General features: G+C 42.3%; 1 protein-coding gene across 1 annotated transcript in view; it reads right to left on the bottom strand.

Moving 5' to 3' along the window:
• The window catches only part of Tp53bp2 (tumor protein p53 binding protein 2), a 52,867-nt gene extending 38,191 nt beyond the window's left edge, over window positions 1-14,676 (bottom strand). The window contains exon 1 of the mRNA XM_021198253.2: window positions 14,393-14,676. Within this exon, the coding sequence (XP_021053912.1) occupies window positions 14,393-14,419 (27 nt within the window). The 5' untranslated portion in view covers window positions 14,420-14,676. The remainder of the gene's footprint in view (window positions 1-14,392) is intronic.
• Between the last annotated feature and the right edge of the window lie 230 nt (window positions 14,677-14,906).

The raw sequence follows: 14,906 nt of genomic DNA, 5'->3' as shown, positions 1-14,906 counted from the left end.
TATATATATATATATATATATATATAGACTGTGTATATATATATATACAGATATATACATATATATATATATGTGTATATATCTGTATGTGTGTGTGCACACACACGCATGCACAAGCACATGAGCACACATTTCTCTATCCACATGAATGGAGGTACCTGCTAAGGCCATAGGCACTGGATTCCCTGTAACCTGAGTTACAGATGGTTACGAGCCACTATGAGTGCTTGCCTTGGCTATATTTGCAAAGCTTACAATTTTTCACTTTTAATAATTGAAAGACTCTGTGACTCGGCTATGGAACCAAAAAAGAAAAAGAAAAAAGGCTGGGCACACCTTTAATCCCAGGGAGGCAGAGGCAGGTGGATCTAAGCTTAAAGCTATCCTGGTCTACAGAACAAGTTCCTGGACAGCTAGAGCTACACAAATGAAACCCTGTCTCAAACAAAACAAAACAAAAACAAATAAACACAAAAGTAAACCAAGTATCAGAAGTTATAAAATCGTTGTATTTTGTAACCTTATTCCTGGAATTCAAAGAAATGACTGGAATGAAAGAAGTCTAACTGTCTACAGATTTTCAGTACAATGTTACATCTGTAAACAATGAAAGGGAAAACTATCCAGCAGCACAGAAGAATTCAGTAAAAATACAAATATTAGGGGTACTGTGCCCCAGCTACTAATTACTGTCACTATGAACAGAGAATAAGATAAGTGTTAAGATACATAAGCCTGACATACACATACACACACACACACACACACACACACACATGCACGCACACCCCTATAATACAAGCACTGGAGAGTCAGAGACAGGAGTGCTCAGGTTCAAAGCCTGCCTTGGATACTTGGAGAGTTCAAGGCCAGCCTGGGATACAAAGTGAAATAAACTTTGGCTCAAAACCAAAACAAAATAGATATACAAATAATTGACTAACATGGAAACACAGAAATAATAGAGAAGTACACATCAATTTCCCTTAAATTAAAACAAAAAGTCAATGTTAAATTTTTAAAAATAATTCACAGCTTGAAAACATGCCTAATATGATTGATTGTTGCTTGTTTCTGCCTCTTGCAATGATCGGATCAATCTCAGAAGGGAAAACACACAGGAAAAGATAAAATGTAGCCTCTAGCACACGGCACAGTAATTTGTGCCAAAGCCATGTCTATATGGAACTTCCAGAAACACAAGGAAACAGATAGTATTTGTCAGAAAGAACAGGTCACAGCCCCACTGTTACAGTCCATGCAATTACTGTAATTAATGTTCTATCACTGACATAAGAACCCTTCATTTTCAAAGAGAAGGTAGTTCAGGGGGAAGAAGGAGCAACCTTTCCAAGGAGACACACAGAGCACTGGCCAGGGCACTGCCAGAAGCTTACTCTGAGTCAGAGGTGTAAGTTTATTTACTTGATGCTATGTATGTATGTATGTATGTACGCATGTATGTATGTATGTACACATGTATGTATGTATGTACGCATGTACGTATTCACTGGAGGTGGTATGCACATCCCGCTGTATGCATGGAGGTGGAAGACAACCTGCAGCTCTTGTTTCTCTTCCCAGCACATGGTTCCCTGGGATCAAACTCAGGTTGCCAGTGCGGCAACAAGGACCTTTATTCACTGAGCTGCCTCTGCAGCCCTGTTCATGTGGTTTTAAAAGCCATGTGAAGTCGCAGAGGAAGAAAACTGGAACATGGGTCTAAGATGTTTGTCGTAAGAACAGGAAGCCTGACCACCACACTTCAGAGCTGTCATTTGCAAACACTCACTTACCAGAGGCTTACCTGGAGGAAGTAAGGCATACATACAAGGAGAAAAACGTGCCCTTCAAAGAAAAATCTCCAACACACAAGAAACTTCACACAAAGCTGCTAGGATACTGAGCTACTGGTGGGATTTAGAGGAAAGCTGACTGGTTTTCTATGCTTCTGTAAAGAACAAATGTGAATTGTTCCTCCAGTTTTATATTTTGCTGGACTCACTCAAAGCCCCAGACTACTTTCTGGGAACAATACCACAAAGTTCCTTTTTACCCGGCCCTGCAAAATTAACCTTTCCAAACACTTTGACTCAGTAAGGATTACCTATGCATGCATCCATGTGTGCACACAGGGGTGTCACAGGGAAGTCAGAGCTGACATCAAGTGTCTTCCTCTATTGTTCTTCAGCTTACATTTTGAGACAAGGTCTCTCACTGAAATAGAACTGGCCAACTGGCTAGACTGGCTGGCCAGTGACCCTCCTACCGTCACCCCTGAACCTATCTATCTGCCCACCACTACTGGAGCTACAGTCATGCCTTGCCAAGCCTGGTTTTTCTGTGGATCTGTATTCAAGGTCTATGCTTCCACAGCAAGCACTTTACCCAAGGACCCATCCTCCTGTCTCCCACAGAGAGGACCTAAGAAATAATAGAGCCAATCAGATGCCTCAGTGGATATGTTACAACACAAGCCTGATGTCCTCCTGAGTTTGAGCCCCAGAACATACATACATAAAGCAGGAAAGGGAAAACTGTGTCCACAAAGCTGTGTTCATGTACGTATCTGTGCATGAGCATGTGGATTCCCATGTGTGGATCTGTCTGTGTATTGTACACAAACAATGATATTAAATCTTTTCATCAAAAAAATAACATTAAGGACTGTGGTATTGCTTGGGGCAGAGCAAGGGTCTACCACATGCCAGGGCCTGGGTTTTTCAGCCTGACCACAGCTATGCAACACTTGAAGGCGTTTCAAAAGTTCAGACCATTCCAGTCAGCCTCCTGCTCCTGCAGTCACTCTGCTGGCTGGAAGTCTACCAGTCAGGTCAGCTGGCTTCCTCAAGCAGGCATGCCCTGTCCCAGCTTCTGCATGAAGCCAGTGCAGGGTCCCCCACAATCTCTGAGAGGCAGCATATAGTGGATGTGGAACCCCCTTCAGGAGCCCCAGGCACACATCTCTTTGAGTCCCTTCCCACCCTCCCTGAGGACATTCCAGCTGTAATACAGTTCTCAGAAGGTCACTCCTCATAACAGCTTAACATGCTTGTTGAGATTTCTCCTACTTAGAGTTCACTCTGGGCTGTCACGTTGAAATTGCTATGAATTCTACCAATCTTCTATTAGATTTAATCATATTGAAGCTCGTCTGTGCTAAATACAATGCCTTTTATCCTGGTGTATTTTAAGTCTATCAGTCTCTATCAGTTGAATTTGAGTTATTTAAAACAAAATCACAAAATCATAGCCAATGACTTTTTTTTTTTTTGCATTATCAACTATTTCATGGGACACTTATAAGAAGTTAGAATTGGCTAGTAGTAACACACATATCAATCTCTGTGAGAAAGTTAATCATACATAAACTATGCTGGCACTCGTTAATACCACGTGGAGTAGACTAACATTTTCTAAAACAATCAACATGGAGGAGTTACACAATAAATTGTGGGGTTTTGTTGTTGTTATTATTGTTTTTGTTTGGTTTTTTGATTTGTTTTGTTTTCGAGATAGGGTTTCTCTGAGTAGCTCTGGATGTCCTAGAACTCACTCTGTAGAGCAGGATGGCCTCAAAACCAAAGATCCACCTGCCTCTGCTTCCCAAGTGCTAGGATTAAAGGCATACACTACCACTGCCTGGCAAATGTGGTTACTTTAATTAAAGCAAAATGGGATTATACATGAAAAATAGAGTTTTATAAGGCAAGGATCCTGCTGGTCTTTGCTGTCATGTAACATAACCATTCCTAATATAAGCAGATTAACAGCTGCTTCTCTATTCATAGTTCTCATCAAAGTCAGTCACTCAAAGGAAGCCACTGTCTGTCTGCCCCTTAGCCCTTGCCCCTTGCTGACCTCAGTGTCTCTGAACCATACGCTCATTAACATGCACAGTTATCATGCAGACACAGTTCACGTAATAGGAATATAGAGATGAAAAACTGCCTTCTTTGGGGCAGAATGGAAAGATTTAATAATATATAGCTGAATTATGGAAGTTCAAGAATAAGAAGTGTTGGGCTGGAGAGATGGCTCAGCAATTAAGAGCACTGACTACTCTTCCAGAACACCTTAATTCAATTCCCAGCACCCATATGGTGGCTCATAACCAGCTAGAACTCTAGTTAGTCCCAGTTTGCTTCACACTTCTATGGGTACTGCACATGCACGGTACACAGACATACATGTAGGCAAACCACGCAGACACATAAAAATAATAAATAAATAAAATGTTTTTAAGGGCTAAGAAGTGCAGGCTTTATTGATGGTGAAGTCATCAGAACAGGTTTGCATATTCTGATTTCAGATAATTCTAATGCAATTATAGGAAATAAAGGCTGAGTATTCTTTACCCAAAAGGCTTAGGACTACAAATATTCCAGAATTTACTTTGTCTCTGTATTTGAAAATACCCATAAAAATCTTATGAAGGAGACTCAAGTGTAAATATAAATTCATGTGTCTTATATGCACCCAATACATACATAAAGGTTGCATTTTTAACTGCTACTCTTCACATGAAATTAGATGTCAAATTTTCTACCTCTTGTCCACATTTAAGATTTCAGATTTTGGAGTTAGTTTGTTTGTTTTGATCAGGGGTGCTACGTGCTTAAAGCTTAGTTGGGTATGGTAGCTCACACCTATAATCTCAGCACCCAAGACAATGGGGCACAAGGATCATCCCAAGTTCCAGGCCAGTCTGGGTTACATATAAAGGGGGAACCCCTAAAACTTATATTAAAGGATGTGCTCCACAGTAACAGTTTCAAGTCACCAAGCAAGAAATCTAAAATCCACACTTTCCTCTCTTCTCATCTAGAACAGGTTATCTGCAGACCCTGAGCATTCCCTTGTGTTGAAGCCATCCCAACAATTGTAGCCTCAGACATAAAACCTCCTCTAGCTGCTCCTACACAAAGCCCCAACTGCCGCAGAGTAAATGTTCTCTGCCTGTCGCCCTCTTGTGCCTCACTACACCCCACTAAGCTCACTTAGCCCCTGCACACAGCAGCTGCACAATCTACTTCTGAGTGAACTAATGCCCCTAAGTCAGAGATCTGAGGCTCCATGCAAGACAGCAGGCTAGAACCTGGTGGTCAGTTATCCATAAGCACACAGCATTACTTCATAGTGAGCTTTTTCAAAGCGAGACAATGTCTCAAATGAAAAGGATACAACTGTGGCTATTTGGAGACAATGTTAAAAACCTTTTCAACTATACCTAAACTGAATTCCATCAAAGTCCAAATACACCATCCAGAGCAATGTCCCTTGAGGTCACTCTGCTTTCAGTAGCTGTCATAATCACAAATAAATTAGAAGGAGCAAAATAGGCATTTAATAAATTCTTTCTGTCTGCAACTACTCTGTAAGGTTAATGTTGCGTGTTCTCCCCTGAAGTGGGCAATGCTACTCTATGATTATGTGACTTGTTTCACACCGAGGTAGTATTAAACATTTCATTTTACCTTTCACACAGAAAGATGGCAAAGTCCAACGGAGTAGGGCTGGCTTTGAACTGCAAGATGCAAAAGGGCACAACCGATTGTGAGCAAGCGAAAAAGCAAACACCCCAAGGAAGCCCCGCAGCACCCTGACGAGATTGCTCAGGAGCATGCGGATGGCGGTAAGTGCAGCCAGACGCTCTCTTGTAGATGCTGACGATGGTGTCTTGAATCTTTTGATCACTTCCTGTAGGTAGCGAAAACTTCTGAAATGGGATATATCCTGGATACCACAGGGCTTAATTTCATTGGACTGGGTAACAAAGAAACTTGGTATCTGGATACGGACTTTATTATATTGTATTAGAGGTCTGTCTTGAAGAATCCTTGAGAGGGAAAAACTGTTGCTTAGAAAGACCACAAGGAATACACAATTTTGTATAGACTAGAACAAAATTAGTGACCAAGGTGAGCACAGACCACCCCAAGAGAAAAAGAGGCTGGAGGTACGAGTCTAATGCACACTGACCAAAGGGCCAAAGGAAAATACAGGAAAGATGGAATGTAACAGCAGCGCCTCTGGCTCTACAGAGCAATCAATGGTCAACATACCAAAAATCTTAGATACCATTAAATGACAGATGAAGGCCAGTGAGACAGCCCAACAGGTCAGTGCTGGCTCTGCAGGCCTCACAGCCCAAGCCACATCTCCAGAGCCCGTTGTAGGAAAAAACCTTCTCCCTTGAAAGTTGTCCTCTGATATCCACATGTGTACTGTGGCAGCACAACTGCACATTTGCACATACCAAATAAGAGAATAAAAATAATCTTTTGTTCAAAATAGTGTTCCTACTCCATAAAATAAACATATTCATCAGAAATGCCCGCATCTCACAACCTAGCTGCCACCATCCACAGTTAGTGTGATGGAGAAAACATAAAGAAACAGTTTCTAAAATTAAAGAAGCTTGACTTGATTTCCTTAGGTCTCTGCCTACTTTGCATCTGTTAGAAACACAAAAACAGCCCTGACTTCCAAACAAAAGGGACGCCACAGAGCAGTTAGGTCTGAAGCCACTAGAGCAACCCAGCTACATAAAAGCACTTACAAGGTTGTGCAGGCACACTAATGTGAAAACTTTATTAATTAAAAACCTGAGCTGGGCCTGGTGGCACAGGCTATAAACCAGCTGTATATCTGGAAGACTGAAAAAAAGAGGATTGTAAATGTAAGGTATTCCTGGGCCACAGAATACGGATAAGCAAGACTGGGAAAATTATGGACAGGTTAAGCACAACTGGGAAGTTTATGGAGATCCTAGCCCAAAAGTGAGAAAAAGGCCATGAGGCTGGAGAGATGGCTGTTTAAGAGCACTGACTACTCTTCAGAAGACCTGGGCTCAATTTACAGCACCCACACTGTGGCTTACAATCATCTGTAACTCCAGTCCCAGGGGCTCTGACAACCTCTCTGCCTCTTCTGTTTACCATGTACCAGGCATGTACATGGTAAACAGACATACACAGAGACAAAATACATTTTTAAAATAAATAATCACGGAGCTTGTTGTTAAGACCCAGTGCTGTAGACAGCATGCACAAGGCCCTAACCTGATCCCCTATACAGAATGGGAAGTGAAGAGGAGAATGACAGGTAAATAGCTTAATTCCCACCTTGTTCTGATTTCCAACCCTAGGAAATCCATTATTTCTCCTCTCACCCCAGGGACCTCTCAATGTCATTCTAAAGCAAGCTAGCAGAGAACGTGGGAAACTCCAATTCTCCTAACCAGTGTGTACCGGCTAGGCCCTTGGTGAGGCAAAGTGTGTTGCCTGCTCTCCCAGTGCTCATACAGCCCTCTCCAACCCTTCCACATGGCACCCCTAGAACTCTTTCTCCATGGAACAAGCCTTCCTGGTCATCAGGTCACACCAACTCTCAGTATCCTGCCCTTCCACAGAAAAGCTCCTCACTGCCAGCTCTCTCCCGCGCCCTCAGAGCTCTGGTCTAGCTGGTTCCCAATGCTTCATGATAGGTCTCTGCCCAGATGCTGGGGACTCTGCGCATTGGAACTGTTCCATTGGAATCTTCAGTGTTGGCCCCCTGCTTCAGCAGAAATGTCAGTTTCCTGACTACTCAATACAAAGCAGCTACACGAGCCTAACTTAAATCCCATCTAAGGCCATTACTTCCTTTTGCATTTGTCTCCACCTCTCCAAGCTCCATGAAAGGTTGTCTCCCTGAAAGTTGGCCTATTCTGTATCCATGAGACTCAGAAAGGCGCCTGAGACACTGCAGACATTCACTTAACATACTGAATATGTGCTGTCCCCAGATAGCCATCATGAGGAAAAACCAAGAGGCCAACTAGGATTTATCCAAATCAGACCTGACAACTGACTCACCACACAGTCCTGAGTGTGCAAGAGGTGGCCCCATCCTACTCCACACTTCTTCGGGTCCTTGTGCACCATCTAACCAACTGGAAATGGTTGTCGAATGAGCCCAGCTATTTCGGCTTCTGCCTTTAACATTTCCCAGTGCCTCTGTTCCATCCTTTGTCCGTCTGTTTTGTTTTCAACACCATCTCCTTCAAACCCGGTTTACAAGTTCCACTGCAGTAGGTTTATTAGACATTCCTCATAATTATTAAGCCCCTTCTCCCTCTCTATGAATGAGATAGATCTGAGGTGCTCTCTACAGTAGTAAGGGAAATTATTTTAAAGGTCACTGCAATATTTCCTTTACCTAGGAGCAGGAAACCACCTCCCTTTCACTGGGAACTTGGTAAGAAATCGACCAATTTTCTCATTTAATGTGCATTTAAATAAAAAACATGTTTTCTTTTTCTATCTCAAATGTTAGTTGCATTCTGGAGAGAACTTTGTAAGATTTATTTTTATTTATGTGCATATATGTGTGTTGAGAGAATATGCGATATGTGTGTGGTACCTATGGAGGTCAGAAGTGATGGTTGAATCCCCAGGGCAGAAGCTGTTCTGAACCATCTGACTTGCGTGCTGAGAAGTCAATTCCACTGCCTTGGAAGAGCAAGTACCCTAACCACTGAGCCTTCTTTCTAGCCGCTAAAGAGCAATATTTGAAGTTATCATTAGCCAGTAGCCAAAATAACACACCAACTGTTTGCTCTGCAATGTTCAGAAATATCATAGCCTAAGCTATGGGCTTGCAAGCTTGAACAGAGCATATACCTGCAAGTAGCTAGTTCAAATCTCACTTCAGTAGAATGGCCAGGAGCAAACTACTAAAACAGCTTTGAGCGTCAAATTCTGTTGAGTCAGAACAGAAAGATCAACTCCGCTGTGCAACAAGATTAGCTACTGAGCTCGCTCCAGGTCGCTGGGCTGTGTTAGGCAAAGGAGCTCCAAGTAGAGGCCTTCTGCCTGACCTGCAGGGGAGTTAGGTTTCCCACACCTCCTCAACCCACCTCCAACTCCAGGTTTTCAGACAGTTTGTCCCCCAGTGGAAGACCAATAAAGTGCCCTAGTCATCTTTTTTATTATCACCAGTAGCTTAAAATGATACACTATAATTGTTTATTGTATTTTCTATAACACTATGTTTCTATAGGGCTTTTCATTGATATGTTTGAAATCTACCTAAATTCCAAGGAATCTGGTACCTCTGGCCTCCATAGGCGCCTCCATTCATATGCACATATATTCACTCTTACACACACACACACAATCTTTTCAAAGTTTCCTAAAAAAGCAACTACCATGTTTCAGAAGTCCAGTTGTTATGATCAGTCAGCTGAGCATTTATTTTCATTGACAATTTGGTGCTAGTATAATCTAAACAAAACATTTTTTAAGTTATTTTACATAGAATAAAGCTATCACAACCAAAAAAACCATACTTGCTATGTCTCTTACTAACAACTAAGATGCTGCATTTCTCTGATAAAACAATATCTATTATTTTTGTTTTTTGCTTTTTTCCAGACAAAGTTTCTCTGTATACCCTGGCTGTCTTAGAGCTCACTCTGTTCACCAGGCGACCTCAAACTCATAGAGATGCACGTGCCTTTCTTTCTGTCTTCTGAATGCTAGGATTAAAGGTGTGGGCCACTGCCACCTGGTCTAGTATTTAGAATTTTAATAATGCTGCCTTCTTCTTGCTTCCTGCATCCCTAAAAAGCTGCTGTAACCAAAACTTCTACATTCAATGTAGATGAAGAATCTTAAAAGTCTTATTTAGCACTCTAACTAAGAATACACTTCAAATGTGGTCATTCTATCAACATTTTCTCATTCTAACTGATTAGAGAAAAATGTACCTAACACATTATCAAAACCCAGTCTTTAGTGTTTGGCTTGATTAAGTGGCATGAGCTGAAAAGAACACTCTGGATTCCTGGGCTCCCATGCCTCTTACTCTTTGAGATACTTGTTAGTAGAAAAATCTAGGGAAAGGTTTATAACACACGAACGGATCAGAGCAGCATGCACTGCTACACAGTTATCCCATTTGAACTGAAGAGAACCTGGTCAATCAGCAGACTTCACAAGGACTCTCGGTGTTAAGACAGCTTTCAGAACTGCAGTAGATCACCAAGAGATAAGGGGCAACAGTATTCCTTAACAGCTCCAGTGCAGAAAGTCCTCATTTTCTGAGGCAGAGGGGCCTGCCAGCTCTTCCTAGAAGAATACGAATGACCCTACAAGGCCCCTTCCAGATAAGCTAATTCACTTGAATTTTTAAAATATGGGGCAGTACATACTTGCTTACATTTCTTAATACTAATCTTTATACTAAATCTGACTTCTCTGAAAGGAAAACAAACAAACAAACAAACAAAACAGAAAATTTCAAATGTGTTTCACATGTAATGTAATTGAAATCACAAGGCCACAAAACTGAAACACATAAAATGTGAGATTTTTTGTACATTTTTAAAAATAGATGATTCAACAGCCTTTGATAATTACAACTCTCTAGAGACAGCAGCTCATTTTTAAGAACTTAGCCCAAACTTCAATCTGGAATGAAACCCAACACACACTACCTTTTATACTCCTATTTAGCTGGAAGGAATTCTTTCAGAGCACAGCATAAGAACACAGGCTCAATGCTCAATTTTTTTGAAAACACAATTTCAGGTTTGAAAATCTTGGCAAATAAAACTGGACTTTTAAAAATACAGTATTTAAGCAGAAGTTAGGCTTTGCACAAAGTGAAACTACAGAAATAGAAAAGCTGCTGACCATGTGTCAAAGTGCTAAAGGAGTCCCTGCGATAACCAAGCTGCTGCACCCAATGCCAGAAGCTCAGAGAATCAGATTTTGCTTTCCAGCACTATGAAACAGCTCCAAGTAATTACACCCCACGGCACTGACAGAAAACACTGCACAAATTTAAAACTAAACCATGGTCAGGTCAACTGAGCTTTTAAAATAAGCTGCTGTGTCTGGAAAACATTACCTAAGGTATGATGGCATCCGGTTTGATTACACATGCAGGACAGTCACCACCAGGAACATTAGCACCATTTGAACATACAGCCATTTTAACATAATTAAAATGAAATCACCTTAATTCATCTTAGTTCAGCTCCTCACAATAGCCACTCTGTGTACAAGACACTGGCAGATAATCTAGGTCGGCACAGCCCATAGTCTACACAAGTATGCCAAGTGCTCGCTCCCATACAGGCAAATGCAAGCCCTCTGGCCTTCTGTGGGGTGGGGTTTTCCATAGGTAATGTTTGCCTTTTAACTTGCCATTTCAATAGCAGATATGAACAGAAATTTTCATGAAACTGTTACCTGAAAAGAGCAGCAAGTGTAAGCTCTTTCATAAAAACATATTTTTGTTGGAATGTAACACTTCACCAAGTGAAAGTAATACATAAAGGAAATCTAGTATAATTTTCAAGTGGGTGAGAATTTTTGTTTTGGATAATTACCTCCATTTGAAAATCAATTACAATGAATGGAACACTAAAAAGCCGCTCTCCCCAAGTACAAATAACCCCTCTGTAAGTGAAGGGAAGGTGTTGACTATGAAATCAGTTTCTCCTCACTCAGTGGTGGAGATTCCACAGAGAAGAGATGCTAACCATGGCAGGTATCTGAGAACGAGAGTGACTGTCATCCCCACTTGCACGGCACCCTATCATTAGCTCCGCTGGAACTCTACTTATTTTTAGTTAGCCTACTAAAATGCATCTTCACTGCTGGGTCTGTAGCCAATTATCACTTCATGTGCTACAGAAAGGAAAACTACTTGAGTCTGCACTATTTGGTAACAAAATACATGAATACCATTTGCTTGCATATATTTAATATAATTCAGTAGAACTCGAAAATGCCTTCCAAAGCAAACCAAGGAATGTACTCAGTGCCACAGAACTACACTTGAGAATAGTTAGAACCGTAAGATGATAAATTATGTATATTTTACATTTTAAAAAGCATATCAAGGCAACTGGTCTTCGTTCTGAATGCCTGTCTTTTCATTAATATGACGCTTTTCCTGATAAACTGGTTAGTTTTCCAAAGTAATAATGAAACAGAACAAAACCTTACTCATACCAGACTACAACTTCAAGCATAGTAAAAGCTAAAGAAGAAAACCATAAAAAGAAAATGGTTTTAAGCCAGTGCTGGGATGGCCTGTATCTGTTTGCCCAGCACTCCAGATGCTGCTGCAGGAGGACTGCTGTGAGCTAAAGAACAGCCTGGGCTGCAGAGCATATACCACACCAGCCAGGTACTACACAGCAAGACCCTATCTCAAAGAACCGAAATGTACTTTTACGGGCTTTGTAGCTCAGTGACGAAGTGCTTGTCTAGCGTGTATACAAGACCCTGGTTGGATCCCAAGTACCACACACACAGAAGTTTTATTTTCAAGTATCATAATAACACAAGTATAAAGACATATATAAAACATGAGGCTTGGGTGCTGGAAAGATGGCTTAATCATTAAGATAACTTGTCATTCATTCTTACAGAGGTCCCAGGTTCAATTCCCAACATGTACATAGCCACTCAAGGCCATTCATAACTTATTTTCCAGGGGATCTGATGAGCTCTTCTGACCTCTGTGGGCACCAGGCACACACATGGTACACAGGCATACATAAAATAAATCTCTTGTAAAAAGAACACAAGGATGCTAAATGAAAATGTATCATATTTTTATCTATCACAGACTAAGAATCTCATGTTTAATCACAGTTGCTAATTCAGGTTTTTTTTCTAGCACCTATTCCAAGCCAAGCACTGTATTAACCCCTTCCTTTGTAACCAGTGTGCCTCCAATCTTCCAAACCACCCTGAGAACTGGCATTCTATCACCCCCAAGATACAGATGATGAAGGTGAGAGACAGATTTTTTCTTAAACATCTGGGATACTAATGCTGTGCAAAATTCCAAAGAGCATCAAATTCCAAAGCGAGAATTGCATACACACTACACTTTTCCTATTAAAAGTCTATTCTGACATCAGGAAACCAGTCAAAGCCACCAGATTTGCTGAAGTGACTTTAGTCCCAAGATTCAGTAGCTTTTTACAAGAATTCTGATAATCTGCTATGTAGTTTGGAGAAAAACACCCTTACATAAAACAAAAAACAAAGGGTACCTTGATTTAAACTGATCTTTCAGGAAGAAATCATCCTGCAACTAAAACCACCTATTCTTTTCCTTTCACTGTTCAGGGAAATCTGATGGCAATCTGCAAAGGTTTTTTCACAACAGTGAAATAAAAACACAGGTACAAAGAAGTTAACCAAACAGTCTATCATAACCATGGTATGCGTTTTAAGATATTCACATCACAGCCCTAACTTAAGAAATGAGACTAAACCATTAGTTACAAAATGCTAGCAATTCCAAATTTCTTGACTCTTAGCAACAGTAACCATCCCAAGCCACCTAAACCCAAATAACCAAAATATTATGTATGTGTCCAATGTAGAAAAATTTAGGAACACCCTCCACAATGCAAAGGGGCAAAGAGACAATATGAAATATTCTGCATGTGTAATTACAAAAACAAAACAAAACAGAACATTCAAACACAAATTTTAACACTTTATTTCTTGGATTTTTACAAAAGCAAAAAATTAAGTTGTTTTAAGTTTTTATCGTTTTGTTTTCTTGAACAAGTGATGCGATAAAAACGTAAGTTGATAAGGGGTTTAGGGATGGATATGACTAAAATACGTGACCTTTCAAAAAATATATAGAAATTATTATTTTTAAAAAGGCTGACTGCGATTAATCCTGCCTGAAGAACAAATACAACACCCACGAGGAAAAAAATACACGGCTGCAGGAGCCACCAAAACCAGTCAGATCTTGTGCTCCCTAAGGAAAGGGGGCTTTTCAAAAACACCTCCATTCAACCTGCAAGTCACCTGTGACACTGGCCAAGTCAGATGCCAAAAGAATTCACTTATCTTTCTTAGAGGTCTTGCAGAAAAAAAGCTGGGGGAGCAGGGCACTGAAGTTTTCCTCTGAACTAAAACTTTCAAGGCTGCATGCATTTACTAAAACCTGTTTCCACAAAGAGATGGATAAGGTGACTTGGCTGCTATCGCCGACATCAGATCGAAATTCAAGTAAAAAAAAAAAAAAAAGAATTGGCAGAAAAAGAAAGGCAAGCCTTTTCAAGCGCTATGTTTCATTTCAGTTAAAAGCTTCAAAACAATTCAAAGAAATAGGCTAAGAACAAGGTTCCCCGGCTCTTGACCTTCAAAACAAGCTCCCCAAAGGTCTCATCCGAGAAGCAAAGTTTGGAGCAGCGGCCGGGCTGCCGCACTGCCTGTGGGGCAGCATCGCGACCGTCGCGGGGACCGAGAGAGACGGAGCCTCAGAGCCTCGAAGCCGGGAGCTCGACCGGCTCCGCTGACCCGCCACCCCCCGCCCTGTATGCTTCCGGGCCCCAGCACGCCCACCCGCTTACCGGCATCATTTTGGACCCGAACCGCATGGAAGCGGGGGGTCCGGCCGCGGCCTGGCCGAGCAGAAGTGACCCGAGGGTCGCGGGCCCGGGGGAAGCCAAGCGAGAACGAGGCCGCGCGCCCGGCGGCCGACCTGTTGCGAGGCAGCGGCGCTCGAGTCCCCCTCAGCCGACCGGGACGCCACCGAGCCCCGGGCCCAATCCCCTCGCCGGTCTCCGGGACGCGGCTTTGTCTCGGCGCTCGCGACTCCCACCTCGTCCTCCTCCTTCTCGCCGAAACCAACTAATCCCGGCCAGGCCCCCGACCGAGGCGCGCTGGCCCCGCCCCCCGCGAAGCCCCGCCCGCGGCGCGCCCCAAGGCTGGAGGGAAGGGGGAGTGGAGCGCCGACCGGGCGGCGAGGGCGCATGCGCAGATCCTGGGGGCGGTGCCAGAGGGGGCGGGAACCTTTGCTCCGGGGGAGCTGCTCTTGATCGCGCCTCCAGGCGGAGCCGAGGCTCGGGAAGGCGGCGCCGGAGG

This window comes from Mus pahari, chromosome 5 (genome assembly GCF_900095145.1).
Source record: "Mus pahari chromosome 5, PAHARI_EIJ_v1.1, whole genome shotgun sequence".
NCBI classification, from domain to species: Eukaryota; Metazoa; Chordata; class Mammalia; order Rodentia; family Muridae; genus Mus; species Mus pahari.
The sequence above is the reverse complement of the archived record's forward strand: the minus strand, read 5'-3'. Positions and strand labels throughout refer to the sequence as shown.